This window comes from Dermochelys coriacea, chromosome 10 (genome assembly GCF_009764565.3).
Source record: "Dermochelys coriacea isolate rDerCor1 chromosome 10, rDerCor1.pri.v4, whole genome shotgun sequence".
Classification (NCBI taxonomy): domain Eukaryota; kingdom Metazoa; phylum Chordata; order Testudines; family Dermochelyidae; genus Dermochelys; species Dermochelys coriacea.
In genome coordinates this window covers 45,499,765-45,518,436 of record NC_050077.1, presented here as the reverse complement: position 1 = coordinate 45,518,436, position 18,672 = coordinate 45,499,765, and the positions used below count along the sequence as shown (strand labels likewise).

The following is an 18,672-nucleotide window of genomic DNA, read 5'->3' as shown; positions in this document are numbered from 1 at the left end:
GATGGGGGTGGGGGAGATAGCAGCCAAGTGAGTGGGTGCAGGAGGGAGATAAGGAAAATTCAGTCCTGGAGATGGAAAGATCCTGATCTCCTAGTTAGCCCAGCTCCCTGGGGCAGTGGAGGGCTGTGACTAAGGCGAGCAAATCCAGGAAGAGATCCAAGGAATGCTCCATGTCCCGCTCTGATTTGTTCCAGTGCCTCTGCTGGCTCCAGGCTGAGGGCACTCAGTGGGTCAGAGCAGAAGCTGGCCCCAAGAGGTGATTCTCACATGGATCTCCCACAGACCCAGGGGAGTTGTGTGGGAACAGGCTGCTGGTAGCACATGGCTCTGTACGTATGGGGAGAAGGGAGGCCAGCATCCAATACACACCCCGAGAGGGGCCTGGGGAAGAGAAGGGCTGGGAATCTTGGCTCCATTCCCCGAGTACCTTTCAGCCTTTGCAGTCATAGTGCCCAGTTCTGCTCTAACTTCCTGCACTGGGGCTGGATGGTGTGGCTTGGCACGTACATTACATGCTTAGACAAGGCTCACTTCCCTCAGCATCGAAATTCAGCCACCGCTCAGGAGCTGGGCTGCACCACGGACCTGGGTGTACCGGATGGGAGCGACAGCATAGGCTGCTTGCATGGAACAACCATGAGCACCACCTGCACCCCAAGGTAGTGCCCCCAAACCTCACGCCAGCCTTGGCTCCCTTTTTGTCCTCACCAAGGAGCTTGGGATGGGTAGGCAGGCTGCGCTATGGGGGAACTTGCTGGCTGCCAGGTAACACTCAGTCGGCTGCGGGTGCGGTGCTGGTGGGGGTTGTGTGTGAGGCTGCTGAAGTACAGATGGGACCAGGGGGTGGGGGAATCAGGGCAGAGCACCGTCTCCTGGAGGAGTTTGCATAGTCCTGTAGGTCAATAGTGGGGCAGGGGCAGGGGCAGGTCAGAGCCTTGCTCTGGAATGGACACGCCCAAGGGATCGTCAAGAGGCCAGCACAGACTGAGGCCCAAGGTAGGGGCCCCATGTCCATGCTGGACCCAAGCTGGCCCGTCAGTGCCTTGGGGAGCCCAGGGCTTCACGGGGTGCAAACCGGCCTGTCCACACTTCACCCCAGAACTGCGGCCCACGCCCATCACTACTCCAGTGCAGCTGAGGCTGCATGCTAGAGGGCGGGCTGGCTCCCCTTGGTTTGTGAGATCCCTCGCTGGCCCATTGAGCCTTCCCACACCCCTGAGTGGGGCACTAGCCTCACTTTACAAACAGGAAAGCAGAGGCACCCAGAGACCCCATGACCTGCCCAAGCTAGAGCCAGGGATAGGGGCCAGAGCCCAGCACAGCCAGCGGGGAGGCGATTTGCCACCTTTACCGCTAGACTCAAGGACTCATAAATGGCAAGCACAGTGGGCAGCAGCATAGGCCAGAGCAGCAGCGGGGCCTGCTCTGCTGCTCCCCATGGAGTCATGCTGCATCCCCAAATAGCCTCCCAGAGTTCTCCATCAACACTTGAGCTGCTTAGCACGTCCTCCTGGTGCTGGGGCTGGTCTAGGTCTGTTCTGGAAGCACCACACCACCTGGTGAGAGCTGTATTAACCACATACACCCACAGAGTCAGTGCAGGGGGCTGCAGGGCCCCAGATCTCCTGCATCTGCCACCAGAGCAGTCTATATCTCAGCCAGTACAGGTGAGACTCTCCTCCTTTCACAGGCCCATCAGCTGTCTATCCCCAATCACTACGGAGCAACTGCCTCTCAACCCCTCTAACCCACCCCTCCACCTCCAGCTCAGATCTCTGCAGTCCCTGGAGGTGCTTGGCTTAATCTAAGAGCACAGATACTTTGGGGCAGGCAGCAGGTGAGGTTTGGGCAGCACCTAACAAACTGGGGCCCTGTTTGGAGTGGAGGCCATAGCTGCCACTGGAGGAGAAGCAGTTAGCATGAGGGTGCAGGGCTGCCAGGTCGGGGGGCAGGGTCTGGGGCCAAAATCCAGCTGGAGGGATTTTACCAATGGGTGAGCAAGGCCAGGATGGGAAGGGGGAATTTTACAGGTTGGGCAGAACCAGGTGAGGAAGGAAGGGAGAAATCCCCCCGTTTCTCCCTGTCCTAGGGAATAGCCGCTTCCCTGCAGTAACCTCAGAGCCAGCTCCAGGCAGAGCAGAGCAGGGACACCTTGGCCGAGATCTACATGTACTTGACTCCATAACAACCAGAGACAGAAGCTCAGAGACAGAGTGACATGCACGACACAAACCCAGCAAAGGATGAGCCAGGAGATGCTGCCGAGGCCGAGGATGGCATTTGCATGTCGCCTGAGCTAATTCCCTTCTAGCTGAGACTGCCTATGGCTCTGGCTGCTCACCTCCAGAATACTGAAGTGATGCGCTGGGCCTTCTGCTGAGAATGCTCCAAGCCCTCCTGGCTCCCGGTAATAGACAAACAGAGCAGCAGGGTCAGGGCAACTTAACCATTATCCACATAATGAACTGAGTGCATCTAAACCTTGGGACTCCGGCGCTCCTCTCGGGGGATTTGCCACTCTGCCCAGTCTGGCAGTGCAAAGTGACATCGCTCCGGGTTCGCGCTGTCGCTGTTGGAATTTGGGGGGGGCGCTCGGGGGGGGGGGTTCGGCTGGGAATCAGTAACGCTTAGGCCATGTTGAACTGGTGCCTGGAGCGACGCAGCATGGCAGGCATACAGCCCAGTGAGCACCAACGCACACAGGCATGTCACTGCACAGAGATGCTGAAAATGAAGGATTAAAGACAGGGGGAATCAATCTTACTCCTAACACAGGGGGCGGTTTTCTTCCAAGTCATGCACGCAGCTACTGGAGGCGAGCCAGCTCTCACAGGCAGGCAGCTGGTTGGAATAAAAGCAGAGCAGAGACTGAAAGCTGGCCAGCTGCTGAAGATGCCAAAAGCTGCTACTAATCGCTCAGGGGAGCAGCCTCGCAAATAAAGCTCTGAGCAAGAGGGGGCAGAGCATCGAGTTCACCTTTCCCCTCCCACCGCTCCTCCTCTGGTCCATGCTCTGCAGAGGCAGGGATGGGGCTCGGGGAAGGGGCCTGGCCCGGCTTTACGACATTCAGCCCCATCCTCCTTTGCTCCTTTTTGACCAGTACGTCTCCTGCTATAACAGAGCGCACTGCATGCCAAGGCGGCAATGGGCAGCTCCAGCAGGAACTGCTGCCAAAGCATCTCTGTGAGCAGCTGCAGCACAATTCCTGAGAGCCTGGGGCTGTGATGCGCCTGACCCGCTCTGGCCAATGGACCTGGAGTCACAATCTCTCGTCCCCTAGCTGCCCAGGGAGAGGATACTGACACCACCAGGGCTGAGCCAGCTCGGAGCTGCTGGCTGACGTTGGCCTGTTTCCGAATCCTCTGACCCAGTCTGGGGCGTGCTTTGAGTGCCATGCCCCAGCAGATGGAGCCAGATGCCAGTACTCCATTGAGCTTGCCATCAGACCAGCCTCTGCAGCCAAAGCCCCAGAGGTCTTTTAAGACACAGGATTCCACCCGGAAACTCCAAGCTGCCAGATGACTGTGCACATAGAGAGCGAGGCACAAAGCTCTCCTCATTTAATGGCCTTGGAATACAATAGTCAGATATTTTAACAACGGCTCTCAGTCCCCCTGGAAGCACCTGCCTTTCAGAACCTAGGCCAGGGAAGAGCAGCTGGGCTGGGTTCCTGGTGGGTGGGGAGTTCAAACAATTTCCTTCTGCTTCATTAACCCCTTCTTTGCTCCCTGATGAATCTTTGAATCCAGTTTCCCTGTAGAGGGGGGAGAAAGGGGAAAAAACAACAGAACATCTCATCACTTTATTTTTAAGCGTCATTTGCAATGCAAATCAGCTGGAGGCAGCGAGGTCTCCTAGTTAGTGTGTTCCTGTCACATTCAATTATCCTGCTTCAGAAGCCAGGCATTTCCAAACTCATCCATTCACTCTGCAAGCGTGATACAGAGAGCGGGGAGGCACTGTGCACCACGCAGAAAAGAAATCCTGGGGGGGCTTCAGCAAAGAGGAGAGGAAATTAACATCCATTGCTCCCGCCGCTACTGGGAAGAAACAGATCGTTCTGCTCACTGGTGTGACATGACATGTTTTAAGGAAACACTCGTACCCAGATACCTTCTCCAAACTCTGTGCAGGAGAGACATCCCTGTGTGCTGGCCCAGTGTCCCAGCAGTCAGAGCAGAGCCCCTGCTGAATGAGGGCAGTGATCTGAAGAAGCAGAGCAGAGCAGACTGAAGCCCTGCATGACTGCCCTACTGCCAAGTGGTAGAGGTCAGAGTTTGAAGCCTGCAGGGCTCCCAAGTGTAAAGCCCAGCCAAGGGGCCTCCCTGGGCTGCAGCCAGAATAGTCTAATGGGAAGCACATCTCTAGCATCCCCTGCCTCCCTCCTGGGAGCAGAGGGGGCCAGCAATTGTGAACAAGAAGGCTCACAGACAGCTGCACCCCGTTGGCAGCAGCAGGACCCAGAGCCAACACTGCTTTCCTTGGGCTTTGCTAGCAGACAGGCTGCGGCCCTGACAGAGGCTCTACCCTGATTCCCAGCCTGCCAGGCACTGTGCTTACAGCTTCCCTTCCCCAGCATGGAGGCAGGGCAGGCCATTAACAAACCTGATCCAGTAACTGAAGCACAGACCCTGTTCAGGCCAAGGGCTCATGCAGAGGCACCGGGAGGGAGCAAGCTGGAGCCCAGAGTGCAGGGGCCAATGTTTGCCTCCCTGGGTCATGCCCAGCCCCCTCTTTCCCCTTACTTTCAATCCATGTCTTCCCTTTCATGTCACTCTCTCCAAAGCAATGCATGTGGCAAGGGCTGGTTTGCCTCCTGTCATGGAGGCCCTTGTTTGGAGGTGAGGGGAGGGTGCCCTCTGCAAATTTACAGTGTTGCACAAATGGGTTGGTACATCATCACATATCACACTGACAGCCTCACCCAGGGCAGTGTCCTGAGACCCTTCCACGAACTGGGGGACCACCACCAGTTAGGATAATCCCATATGGTCTGAATCTTTGCCCTAGCTTTCTAGGGGAGGCGCACTCAACTCCACCCCCCGCCCGCCCACCATGCAACAGCGGGAGAGAAACAGGGAGCCCTCCTAAGCTGCCGTGCTCACTCCAGAGAGGGTCACGGGGTTGCTGGCTCTATGTATGTTCTTTGATCCCTGTCAGACTGATGGAGGATGCACGACATCATCCCAGCCTGAATGGCAACTGCTCTCTTGCTCCCCAGCACTGGCTGGCTCCTCTGAATGAGCATTGCTTCCCCCTGCTGAACAGCCAGCTTCAGTGCTGGGCGACAACAGCTCCTCCGAACAAGGCCATGCTGTCTACCCCAGGCCCCCTCCTCTCTGGTCCCAGGACTGCACCACCTCTCGCACTAACATTCATCTCACCGTGTGGAGTCACAACCCCCCCGAAGGGTTCTACATGGTGGCGGGACCCACCCTTTGCAAATACAGAGCTTGTCTTTGGCTTTTATAGCTTCTGTACACATTCTCCGCTGCCATTTGTATTCCTTAATGTGCTGCAGAGCCCCTGACCATTGCTCCACAGACAGAGCAATTCGTCAGGAGGAAGCAGCCTGCACTGATCTCAGCTCTGTCATAGAACAAGCTGACTTTAAACACGCTCATCCATAACCAGCAGTAACTCATTAGCTCCATCCGTGGGGTCAGCTCCGTCTGCCTGCAGACACAAGCGGCTGTCCCAGCGGTGCTCCGACTGGCAGAACTGAGCATGCCCACTGTGGTTCAGAGGCGCTGCACAAAGGCGCAGGTGCTTGCGGTTGCCTGTAGAGGGAGCTCTAAGCAGCATGGAGATGTCAGGCAGTTCTACCAGCCTGTCTGCGAGCAGCTAAGGGCCTCTGGCTAGGACAGGTGCTATTGAAGACTGGTAGATAAAGGGCAGTTACCTGGTCACATAGCAACTGCAGGCGTGAGCGCCCTTAAGAGCAAAGAAACAAATCCTGTCCTGGAGTGCAAGGAACACAATAGGCAGAACTGCACTCGGAGTGGGGCTGGGGAACAGGCCCAGGAGCCAGAGCCGGCATGCACTCCACTCTCCGGATTACTCCATCTCCCTTCTGGGGGTTAATCAAGGTACCGTCTCAGGACACGTATGATACTGTTCCAGGCAACAAGGGCATGTCCACTGGGAAATGGGACCATACACGGCCAGCTGCGTCTCCCCCTGGAAGAGCTGTGCCACTGCAGCTGAGCTACACCTCAGCAGTGGGGGCTCTCTCGGGCTGGGGCAGCTGCATGCATTTCCATGTGTTTAGCTATTAACATTTCAGGGCTAGCTCCAAAACACAGCAAGCTGCTTGGGTTTGTGTGGAGTGGCTGGGGAAGTGCCCCTCACCCCAGAGACAAACCCTGTGCCTGCCCAAGGAACAATGGTGTCTTGGGCTAACTGGCCTACTAATTCCAGTGCAAAGCTGCGAGAACCTACATGCATGGCTACCATGAGAGGTTCTTGTTCACACCAGGCAGCTTTGCTCAGAACCTCCACCGATAATGGGAGGAATCAAATCCCAGAGGCTTCCTCCTCCTGCCTCTCTCTCTCAGGTCCCCCTAAATCTCCCTGAAGTTGGCTTTCCCTCCTTTGGCATAGGTTCTGGGCTAAGTCTGGCTGTCTGGCCAGTCCTCTGCTACAGTCTACACTCCAGCAGAAGCTTTCCGGGAATAGGGATGCACGGACTTTTCTGCAAAAAGGAATTTGCAAAAAGGTGTCAACAGTTGATTGCAGTATTCAGCATGCAGATCACCTCTGCCAGGGTTTGCAGCCATCACTGGAGCCAGAAGCAAGGTAAAACCATGCTTGGGAAATTTGAGTGGCCATGGCCTGGGAGGATCTACTGCTGCAGGGAATCTGCACTGCCCTCATTCTCCTTCTGGTGACAGGCCACATCTAACAGCTGTCCCAGCCCTAGAGTCCCCTCTGGCTGAAAGGAAAGCGTGATTAGCCACCACACATCTCAGCAGTTGTGAGCTCACAGTGGCCAGACTGCCCAGCAGCCTCGCATGTCAGACCAGCGTGTTACCGAATAGAGGGCTCCTCACAGAGAAAGAACAGCAGTGGAGCTACAAACTTAGCTACATGCTTCCATCTCACATGGCCAAGAGCTCTGCCAAGCCTGGAACATCTTGGTTTCACATTTGGCACCAACTTCATTTACTAGTCTCAAGTGCAACTGCTTCTCCTTATCCCCAGAAACCAGGCTGATAAGAAAGCACCCAGCACTATCAGCTAGTTAAAAAATCATCAGCCAATGGGTAACCCAGAGTGAGGACACAGATAAGCACAAGACAAACGTGAATAGCAAAGAACAGGCAGCAGGAGTCCAGTTCTTTCAAAACTTGATCAACTCATTAAATGCCTTTCTTTCTATCTCACATTCCAGAATCCACTGAATGCCCCACATGCAATCTCTGCTGTCTGAACCCCAAAGCTTCCTGGACCGCTGCATTCTACTGGAATGATGGAACTGTCCGACCAATAGGGGGAAGCTCGTGAGTGCAGACAGCAGGACTTCTACAGGAGGTGGGCCTAGACTGTGGAATCACTGCCACCAAGAGTTAAGGATGAGCACAGGCCTCCTACACTCAAAACTAAGAGAAAATGTATTTCTCCAACTCAGCTTTCCCTCGGTGAGTTTTGCCCATGCCGCCTGCCCAAGCACACACAAGCAATGGAGCTATTTCCCCTCCAATCTGGGGATGAAGAGAGATTGTTATTGCTATTTGTATCCCCCTGGGAGGCGCTTGGACACCACGGTGATCAGGATCAGATCTCTACATGGATTAGACGGAGCCTTTCCTGCACAAGCCCCATTTCTGTTTGATCAAACTCGGGTCTCGTTTCCCAACAATGGGACAAACAGGCATTTGGGTCCCTGGCTGAGTGAGATTTACAGGCGACCCTGTAGCATGTCAGTGTGCTCAGGTGGGGATGCTAAAGTGACCCATACTCAGGGGCTTGTTTTAAGGTTCATGAGGCGTTATTGCTTTTGAGGTTGACTGTATCTGATCTGAAGCGTGCCTCTATTATGACAGTGCATTACTGTGGTGAAAGCTCAAAAGTTCTCTACTCCTTCCCGCACTTGTCACCAGTATCCATCTGCCTAGCCTGAAATGACTGTCTCCCCGCTGAAGGGGAACATGAACCACTGCTGTTGCTGCTCTGCTTTACCCTGATGATAGATCCTGTGCAGAAGGAGTCAGGGAAGGCAAAGCCAGCAGTGGGACTGGAACACTCAGACACCCTCAAGCCCAGCTAGCATCCTTCCAATCTGTTAAACTGCTCCCTCCTCAAGCAGGAAATTGTCACAACACGAAGGACGCGGTGTGGCAGCTGGCATTTGTATGTGGAGATGCAGTCAGCCCCTGCCCACACTGCAAAGAGCACATCAGCATTCCACTCAGCCACTGCACCCTGCAGCCTCCTTGCTCTGGCTTGATAGAGGGCGGTGCGGGGAGTGCGAGCAGAACATGAATCAGAGAGGGGAAGGGTTGGACAGGGTTGGGGTCAGGCAGCTGATGCCGAAATAAATCACACTTGTAAGGATGTTCCAGCAACACAAAAAGCCCGCGTTGCAAACAGCTCCTTTCACTCCCACACACATCCACCAGAACTGCTGCTCAAGGAGTTAGATCACTCACCTTCCACATGAGGATGCTGGTGCCCGTAAAAGGAAATAAACCAAACAAAGTCACCTTGCCCCCTGGGCTCCTCTGGAAACATGCGGTGGGGGAGAACAATCCACATACAGCCAATGAAAGGCAGACTAAATCCACAGGGAGGGAAATGTTCCTCTCAATCAATGGAGAGAGAAAAGACTCCAGACTGTACTTCAAAGGAGGTTAACTAGTCCCTAGAAGCTCTGCTGCTTCCGAGTCTAACTACTCCCAGTGAAACACATTGCAAATTCGAAAGAAGACCTAGTGGTCAGCTCAGCAAAACAAAGAGCAGAGACTAGTTTTGCTTATGCTGATCTGAGCCTGTCAAATTAATTTTTCACATCCCCTGGAACCATGTGTGATCCCTTCTGAAGGCTGGGAAGTGGGGATGCTGCTAATAAGGCCAGAGCTGACTGCAGGATCCCTGGCTGCTGCACCCCTTTTCCATTCTCTTTACAGGGATGGGCAGTAATAATCAGCAGCTGCGGATGGTTGGTTGCTCATAAAAGGGACTTACACCACTGGCGCATAGTGTGGACAGATGCTCTGCAGTGTCCCCCACAGCTCTGCCAAGGTAGTTCTGCCTAGACCTGCACCCTCTTGCTATTTCACTCCTGGGTCTCCCATACTGATAGCCAGTCAAGCCAAACTGGGTAGCAATTTTGTAATGCAGACAAGTGTCTACTAGGGACTAGCCTAAGACCCATCTAAGCCATGTTCTCTTTTGATGGCAAGTTGAGACTTGAATCCAGGCCTGTGAAGGTGGAAAAGGAGTGCTATTACCCCTGTACCAGTGAGACACCATTCCCTTCATGCACATGGCTAGCGTGGTAGGATCTGTAGGTTTGCTACTTGTCCTATTTGAAGGGATGCTTTTAGCTACAAAGGTTTATCATCGAATCAAACAACCTGGCATCCTCAGCCATGCTCCATGTGGTCGTGGACAGATCAACTGCAAACAAGTGTTTCCTACTTCCATGTGATGAGTCTTAAGCCTCTAGGAGCCTTAGCAAGGTAGCGGGAGAAGTCATGCGTTTTCAAGGAAGCAACAGCTGGGGACAAGGGAATTGAAGAGGAAGCTACTACAGATGTGTTTGCATTATTAAACAAACAACGATAGATCAAAGACTGTGAACAGCTACAGAGAACCCAAGCAGAGCTGGAGGACAAAAACTGACAATAGCCTGCCAAAAAGAGAGAGAGAGAGAGGGGTCTGTCTGTGGGGTGCCATGACTTACAGATTTTGGGTTTTCCTTTGATGGGAAACTTCACGATCATCTCCTGGGGATTACTGCAGACATAGACGAATGGAGACGCAGACTCCTGGCTCAATTCTGGATACTGAAAAGAACAAACACAAACTGCCTTAGACAAACTGCAGCGGGTGTGAGAGCAGCTCTAGATTCAAAAAGAGCACAGTGGGCAGGAACATTTGTGCGGCATGAGAAGGTAACTTAGAACTTAAGGACTTATCTAAACACATTGGTTGCACCAACTTAAATAGGTTTAAAAACCACACTAGGGGCAAACCCTGGGGGGCTCTGATATCAGCTGGGTTTATGTCTGATAAACGCCAGCTTTGGCAGATAAGAGTTGAATCCATTCACAAAGTTTAACGTGTTTAACTGAATCGCTTTTATCACTACTATTCAATCAGACCTATTTTTGCTGTAGAATGGACCCGTCTTGAGAACCTTCTGCTTCTGAGGAGTTGTTGACAGAATCTTGCTGGTATACGTAATGGTTTGCTGAACCCACATATGACAAGACCTCTCTTCCAAGGAGTTTATTCTAACTCAGGGTACGTGACTGCAGCATGTGTAGACATACATGAGTCAGCGTTGATCTAGATAGCCATGGCAGCATGGCTTAGCTGCTTCAGTCCATACCCACAGTCCCAGGAAGACTTGTGCAGCCCATGTTGCTGCGGCTTCACTACTCCTGTTATTGAAGCCAGCTAGATCAAAGCTAGCTTGGGTATGTCTACACATGCTGCAGTCACCCCTCTGATGGCAGTGTAGACATACCCTCATACTAACGTGACACTAGGGGCAGGTCTGCAGTTTAAAGAGAAGCCAGCACCCAGATGCAGTTGGGGAGGAGCACTGTTTTCTCCTTTTGAAATCCAGGGCATCTGGAAGGAACTTATGTAAAGCAACTTCACTGCAATGAAAACATCTGGGGAATTTGTACAGGAAACACAGTCAACAGAGCTCTTCTTTTGCTAGCCAAAAAGGAAGGATTCACCAAGAAAGGGAATGCACTGAAGCTCTGTCTGGACGCAACTAGTCTAGTTGCGCTTATGTTCAGAAGGTGTCTTTAAATTCTTAGATGAGTAAGAGAACATATGTCAAACACACACTAAGACATCTGCAGTTACAAGTTGGTAGGATACAGTCTCAACGGTTACCAATCCTCAGTCTTCAGGACTGAAAAGCCCATTACCAAATATTTGTTTCCCATGTAGGTACTTACAGAGTGTGATAAAGTCACTCCTTAACTTTCTGTTTGTTAAACTAAATAGATTGAGCTCCTTAAATCCATCACTATAAGGCAGTTTTTCTAATCATTTTTGTGGCTCTTCTCTGAACCCTTTCCAGTTTATTCACATCCTTGTTGAATTGTTGACACTAGAACTGGACACAGGATTCCAGCATCAGTGCCAACTACAGGGGTAAAATAACCTCTCTAATACTAGACTGCTAGAGAAAGTATAGTCTGTTAATGGGCTTCCATAACTGTACGTGTACACAAACGCACATGCACATGTGGCATTCCAACAGTAATCAATACCCATCCTTAAACCTCACCTTGTGTGCTCTTCCCACTTCCCCCGGTAGGGCAGTGGGCCATTATGGCAGCATGGAGGTTACAAAAGTCAAAGGTGTGAGACTGCACATTTGATAATTCACTAGCTCAAGAGCTTTGGTTTTCCTTGCATTGACTCTGAAAAGGGTAGTGTTTTGTTGAAACAGAACCTTTTGACAGCAGGAATTTTTGCAGGCATGAGAACTTAGGCAAAGCTACCTTCTCATCTGATTGGTTCTACCTCCTGTGACTGCGAGATTTCCCCCTGTGGAGTTCCGAGGGCTGTTTGCCAGTTCAGCAGCAGTTGTATCTGCCTTGTTCATTACTGTGAACAGCCATGCTGATGTCCCATTAGTTGCACAGTCAAGCTGAGCTATTAGTGTGTGTTCTGGATGGAAGAAGAGGTGCTCAGGCCACACCAGTGGGCAGCATGGTGTGAAACAGCACACAGGAATGGTGTAAAGGCTTCCTAAGCCTGAATCCATTCGGGAGAGTTGTGAATGAGACATCAATAGAGCTTTGTCAATCTGTGTACTGGGCCCAATTATTCCTTTGATTTATACCAACACAGTGTACAGATCTGAGGCCTGAGAAAAGTGCCAATGCAGTCCCCAGCTGTGCAAAGGTTGGGGGCACCCCACTGTTCACCAATTACATTTGTGATAGGAGAACTAGTAAAGCTAATAAGTTATCTAAGTGAACCTTGATTCTTACTGGATGTTTTAGATTGCAACCAAATTACGAGACCAGTCAGACTGGAGAGAGACACCAATGACTGAAGTGGCAATTTAAAAATGCATTTGAGCATAATGGAGAAGGCTATTTGCTAAATCTGCTGGACACAAGGCACGAATGATCACCTACTCTACTGGCAAAGAGAAAAGGAGTACTTGTGGCACCTTAGAGATTAACAAATTTATCTGAGCATAAGCTTTCGTGAGCTACAGCTCACTTCATCAGATGCATTCAGTGGAAAATACAGTGGGATGCATGCATCCACTGAATGCATCTGATGAAGTGAGCTCTAGCTCACAAAAGCTTATGCTCAAATAAATTTGTTAGTCTCTAAGGTGCCACAAGTACTCCTTTTCTTTTTGCGAATACAGACTAACACAGCTGCTATTCTGAAACCTACTCTCCTGGATCACCACTCCTAGGGATGTAAACATCTTTGGAGTTTGGCGCTAACATAGACTAGCTGAAGCCCCTCATTATTGCTATTTGAGCAAGCATGTTGTCCTCTCTCAACCTCTTGGGCTATCAGTAGCCTGACCTGGGGGCATGCAATATAACTGATATATGTCTGTATTCTTCTGACTCAGCATTTGTACCAATCGGGTCATGATGTATGATGCTCTCTAGTCAGAACTGCTATCTCACCAGATACTATGGAATCTTGTGGGTGCAGTGGCACTCCCCCACTTCTACAACTTCATCTGTCCTTCCTGAATAATTCAGATCCCAAGTACTAGAGAATCCCATTGATATTTATCCTGCCACACTTCTGAGCTGTTTCTTCTACCGCCAAGCATTCTAGCTCCCCTACTTTTGCTTTTCAGCTTGCGCTGTCTGACAGAGATGCTGGCAGTAGAACACAAAGGTACAGTTTTCAGAAGTGCCTAAGTGAGTTAGGAGCAAAAGTCCCATTTCCCCCCCCAGAAGTGACTTAGGCACTTAGGAACCTAACTCACACTGACTTTCAATGGGACTGAAGTTTCTAAGTGCTAGTCACCTTTGGAAATTTTTACTCTTTGCTTAGTTATATGTAACTTCTTTATCTGACCCCGTTACCTTTCTTGGATTATACGTCTGAGCCCTCCTGCCACTTCGCTGAGGCAACTGGAATGTCTCTCCTTTCCACTACGAGTGGACTTAAACACAGCTAATAGCAAACCCCAAACATGATCTAGGACTAGATGAGCACAGCCACTCGCACAGAAGCCAGGAATTCCTGGCTTGTTCCACCCACACCAGAAAGATCCAAACCCCAGTCTGAACAAGAGCACTGGGGGGGACCTGAGTTTGTTACTAGCAGGTGTGTAACTAGGAGGAATTAAGGAGATCCTTTCCTCCTGCTAAACAAGCAGACAGAGCTTGAGGCTAAATGAAGCATTTCAGTACCAACTGGAAGTCAGCTATCTAGTCAGCTCCACAAAAGGCAGGCTGCCTACAGCTCCCACACTCCCTATGGATTCAGAAGTTCGAACACACAGCAGGTGGCTATCAGCCACTCCACACAGCCAAAACAATCTGGATGGAATCCACCACACTTTGGTGGTGGAAAAATGTTTCCACCTTTTTGCTATTGACCTCTCCCTAGCATGCCGTGACCAGCCTGTTCCATGGAGGGCCATTTTCATCCAGTCATACTTAGCTAAACAACAATTTTCTGCACTGTGTCTTAATTCAGGGGAGTAGTGGAAATCCTGAAAGAGGCCAGGAAGGGGAGGAACTGAGAGCAATAGCTGTAGCTAGTGGGTGTGCAGATTACCCCAGAGATACTTGGACATAATACATTTGGCAACAAACACTGGGTCAAAAGAAAAGGAGGACTTGTGGCACCTTAGAGACTAACACATTTATTAGAGCAGAAGCTTTCGTGAGCTACAGCTCACTTCATCAGATACTCCTTTTCTTTTTGCGAATACAGACTAAAACGGCTGCTACTCTGAAACCTGTCAACACTGGGTCAGATATTCTTGGCCTACTCTGCTCCCTCATGCAACTTAGCAGCATAAAGGAAGCAAAGATTGACTGTACCACTCAAGCTGGGATTCCCCTGGCACAGGAATTGCCAGCAGGCACAGATTGATGCCACTGGCTCCTATGACACTCTTCCTGTAGCCCAAATGAGAAGGAGGCACAACTGGAGCACACTGCACTCCAGCTATTTTCAGCTGGAGGATGATCCCCAGGGGACTATTACTAACTGGGAGAGTTCAGAGTAGCCCCTCACACCTCCCTCTCTCTGCTGCACCCAGCACAAACTGGATACAATAGACGACCTAGCCCATTCAGATTTTTTCCCATCTCCTTCTCATATTAGAATATTTGAATTTTCATATTATTTTACAGAGGGTATTCCTGTTCCCTCATCCCATTTCTCCTTGTATTCCCCCACCCCCGCTTCCAGCTGATTACCATTGCAGCGAAGGAGGGCTGGACACAGCTTCCCTGGAAGCCTGTAAACCATTACCATGTCATTAGCCTGAATGGGGCTCTCCCTACTCCCACCTCCAAGTCCCTGGCTCTACAGTGCTGAGTTTGCCTGTCTAAAAGGTGTCACAAACCAATGAGGGTGGAACTGAAACAATCAAGGAAAGAAAAGTGCTAGGAGAACATAAATCACTAAGGTTGTGTCTACACTGCCACTTTCAGCGCTAAAACTTTAGTTGTTCAGGTATGTGAAAAAACATCACCCTGAGTGACAAAAGTTTTAGTGCTGAAAAGCGCCAGTATAGACAGCGCTTCCGCTCCTAGCGATAAAGCTACCACCCCTCGTTTGGGGTGGTTATTTTTTTATTGCTGAGAGAGCGCTCCCCCGGTGATAAAGCATGTCTACACTGCCCATGTCACAGCACTGCCGCGGCCATGTTGTAATGTGGGCAGTGTAGACATCCCCTTAGAGAGACCTGGTGTGGTTGAATCCTATCAGAAAACAGAGGCACAACCCATGATGGAGCAGAGGTTCCAGAGAACAAAGCAGGGAGCAAAACCTTTCCCAAGGAGTTTTACTAGTGACCTTTCAGGCTATTCTTTTGGTCTGACTGAGGTCTTCAGACAGAAAAGCAGAAGGAAATAAACAAATGCCCCAGAAAACACCAAGGTATAAAAATAATGGGTTAATAAGCCTAGTTCCTTTACTGTCCCTGTCTCAAAGAAAGGCCAGCCTACAGAGCTCTGCAGTGCGGCCTGCCATCTTTAATACGGAGCTGTACAGGTCCCATGCTGATTGAATCAAGATGGAGAAAACTGCACACTGGGACCTGTAGTCTCTGAGAGCAGCTGCCATCTGTTCTATCCCATGGATGTTAGGGGTGGTCCTCAGACTCCTTGTAAGGTGCCAAAGCAGCCAGTTTGAAATGCCCAGGGGTACCAGAGAAGGGATAGGGGCTAATGATGGAAACAGCTGAATGGCATTGACAGCTTTCCTCATCAGGGCCCAGAATGAGAAACAAACCTAAACTTTGTCACCCGCTGCTGATCCTGGGTGGCCATCTTGAGGTCTGGGCTTCATCTCCCCTCAGTGCTTCAAAATAAAAGAGGCTATGCCAGAAAGCAAGGCTGTCTGGAAGGAATAAAGGCCAGCGGAGCCCATGTGCTAACATCAGAGCTGGGTTATTTCTCCCCATGAAATCTAGTTCAAAAACGTCTTGGCAGTGATTCAGCCCCTCGGAAAGAGCATAGGGCTGCTGCGGCGGGGCCTGTGTGTCAATAAATCAGCCATCTGTGGCAGGCAGAAACACCCCATACTCCGTGCTGCCTGCTCCAAGAGTTACAAGAAGCCACTTGGCTGTCCCCAAGTCAGGAGGCTGGGAAGCAAAGCGTTCCCTGCGAGAGGAATGCAAGGGCTGAATGGCGTGCTTGTGATGGAGGACAGCCGGGGGAGGTTTGGGAGCGTGCTTGGCCAGCGGGCAACTTACTTCACCCAATTTTCAGTGTGATTTGTGGGAAAGGCGGATCCACTCTTTTTTCATGCCTCATAAGCTTCAACGCTGTCAGACTAACATAACAGGTAATTAACTACTAAACAGCCATTTTCTCCTCCTCTCCTGAGGGAAATTGCTCACCATCCAGCTAGAAAATGTTGCTGTAGCGGTTTCCAAAAGAGAAAAAAAATTGTCAGCAGTTTCTGGCAAGCAGCATGGGAGCCGCAGCCAAACAGCGGCATTTATGCCAGCACTTGTAACGTGCTCTCCAACCCCACCACAAATGTGACCAATGGCTGAGAGGCAGCCTAAGGAACTAGAGACCAGTAAAATTACACCAATGCTTATCTAGACCCCTTGCTTTTTTGTACTCCAGAAAGCCAGGACTGGGGCAAAAACACACAGGCAGCGAGCAACAACTTCAGTACAATCTAGTGGGTAGCATGGGAGATCCCAGATCTATTGCTAGCTGTGCCACTGTGTGACCTTCCCCATCTCTGAAACCCAGAGCCATTTGTCAGTGTTCATAAGCCACTTTGAGAGCATCTGATGAAAAACAGAGAAAGGTGAAGTGTTGGTATAATGATGGAGCAGCTTGGCTTCTGGGGGCCATTCCAGGGAAGGGATCCGGACTTGGAAATGCCCAGTTTTAAATGAGAAATGTTATCTGTATGGGCAGTGTTCATGTGGTGTTGATTGTTACTCTCCAGGGCAGGGTTTCCACCATGTAAAATAATGGTGCTATAACAACAACAGGGCAAACAGGAAACAAATGTTCCAACGATCATCTGTTTTTTGTGTGTGTCAATGTCCTTCTGCTAGATCAAGCTTCAACTTTAAAGCACCATTTTCAAAATAATCCTCTCTAGCTCTGTTAGCTGCAGGACCTGGAAGCAGGAGAACGCCAGATGCTTCTTATCCCAAACAACCCCTACACAGAATGCTAGATTTTTCAGATTATTCCTTGGGTAAATCATGCAACCTAGCTAGGTTCCTGTTCCAGGCACTGCACGCGAGTGTAGCATCCTGTTCCTGGCCCTTCACAGTCTCCAACGTTGCTTTTCTCTGGGATCTTGAAAATCCCCCGTCCTTGAAACTGTCTTCAGGAGGTTTGAGGGAAGCTCTAGCCTGAAAAGCAAAGCTAAGAATGGCCTCCTGGGGTTCCGTTATCATCTCACTGGCTTCACGGAGGAAACGTGCTCGGATTTACCAGTCAGAAGGTGTATTTCTTTGGCCGCAAGTGCTGCGAAGTCTGCCTGGGCTCAGAGAAGTGCTAGAATCATTCTGGCTCATACCTAAGCACCAGTAATCAAGAATCTGTCGGCCAGACTGTCCCCTCAGCCACACCAAGGTCTTCCACAGGGTTGCCCAGGTTTAACTGAAGGCAGAATTTGACCCAGCAGCTGGAACTCAATGAACTGATCTGTTCACAGTGCCTGGGCCAGACTTGGCACTGCAGGGCTTCAGGGAGTATTTAAACCAAAGGGAAAACCCTTTGGCTCAGAAAGTCAGAAGCCCTGGTGCTGAACACACACCGAGAGCAGGTCGGTAAGGGGGCTGCCATTTTAAGTCACTTTCCATGACACCTTGGGCAATAACTTCGCCTCTCCTTGCCTCAATTTCCCATCTTTGTAAACTGATTGAAGGAGCTAGGTGAGTGCGAACTGTTACACCTGAGACTCTGGTTTCTCTCACAACACATTGGGGGATACTGGAACTTTGCATCTTCAGAGATGTTCTCTGCTCTGATTGCCGTTTCATCCATCACTATCTTCTCCAATTTCTCACTTCCCCAGACAGTCTATTGACTGCGATGAGCAGAGAGCTTCCCTGATCAGTAGGAGGGGAGGCCAAACTTCAATGCCAAGTTTACTAGCCCAGAAACAAAGTATCCAGTATTCTTTCCAGAGATCTGGACTCTCATCGATGATGCCCCATTTACCACCTCCTTAGGCTCAAGAACCCAGATAACTGTCCAAAGCCACTGCATTAGCCATATGGCTGATAAGAGGGGAAGTGTTTCAGTGCAGTGCTGAGGCAGGCTGGGCTAGAAAGCAGCTAATCAGTGACATTTCACTAAGTTTGACAAGACTGGCAGAAGGAAAAGGAAGATTACAAAACAACAACAAAAGCTGCCAGTCAAACTTTCGTTTGAAAGCCTGTTTGGTCTAGACTGCAACAAATGAGGAAGGAACAGCTCAGAACCACAGCTGCTAATGGTTATGCATTTGGCAATCAAAATGTCTTTGTTAAAAAAAGTTAACTGCCTTACCACTGAGGTTACAAACCACAGCCTTGATGCATTGTTGCAGTCAGCATCCTCCCTGCTGTTTTTGAGAGCTTACATCTGCTGCTGGTGGATCATATGCTGGCAAACGGCACCGGCTCTTTTCATGGGGCTGCACAAGGAGCTTTGCTAGACTGCCTTCATTTCCCCTTCTTCCCACAACTATGCCTTTCAGGTATTGCTTTTTTCTCTGCCTGCTTGTGCAGTATTCCATTATTCCGGAGCACAATCAGATCCAAAAGCAGGAGGGAGGATAGGC

The 18,672-nt window shown here is 50.5% G+C and overlaps 1 protein-coding gene across 3 annotated transcripts in view; it reads right to left on the bottom strand.

Annotated features, from left to right (window-relative positions):
- Positions 1-3,522: 3,522 nt before the first annotated feature.
- Positions 3,523-18,672, bottom strand: part of TRIP4 (thyroid hormone receptor interactor 4) — a 56,172-nt gene continuing 41,022 nt past the window's right edge. For all 3 annotated transcript variants that reach the window (XM_038419166.2, XM_043494245.1, XM_043494246.1), the window contains 2 exons: positions 9,908-10,010; positions 3,523-3,754 (listed from right to left, as the gene is read on the bottom strand). In XM_038419166.2, the coding sequence (XP_038275094.1) occupies positions 3,687-3,754; positions 9,908-10,010 (171 nt within the window). In that variant the 3' untranslated portion in view covers positions 3,523-3,686. The remainder of the gene's footprint in view (positions 3,755-9,907; positions 10,011-18,672) is intronic.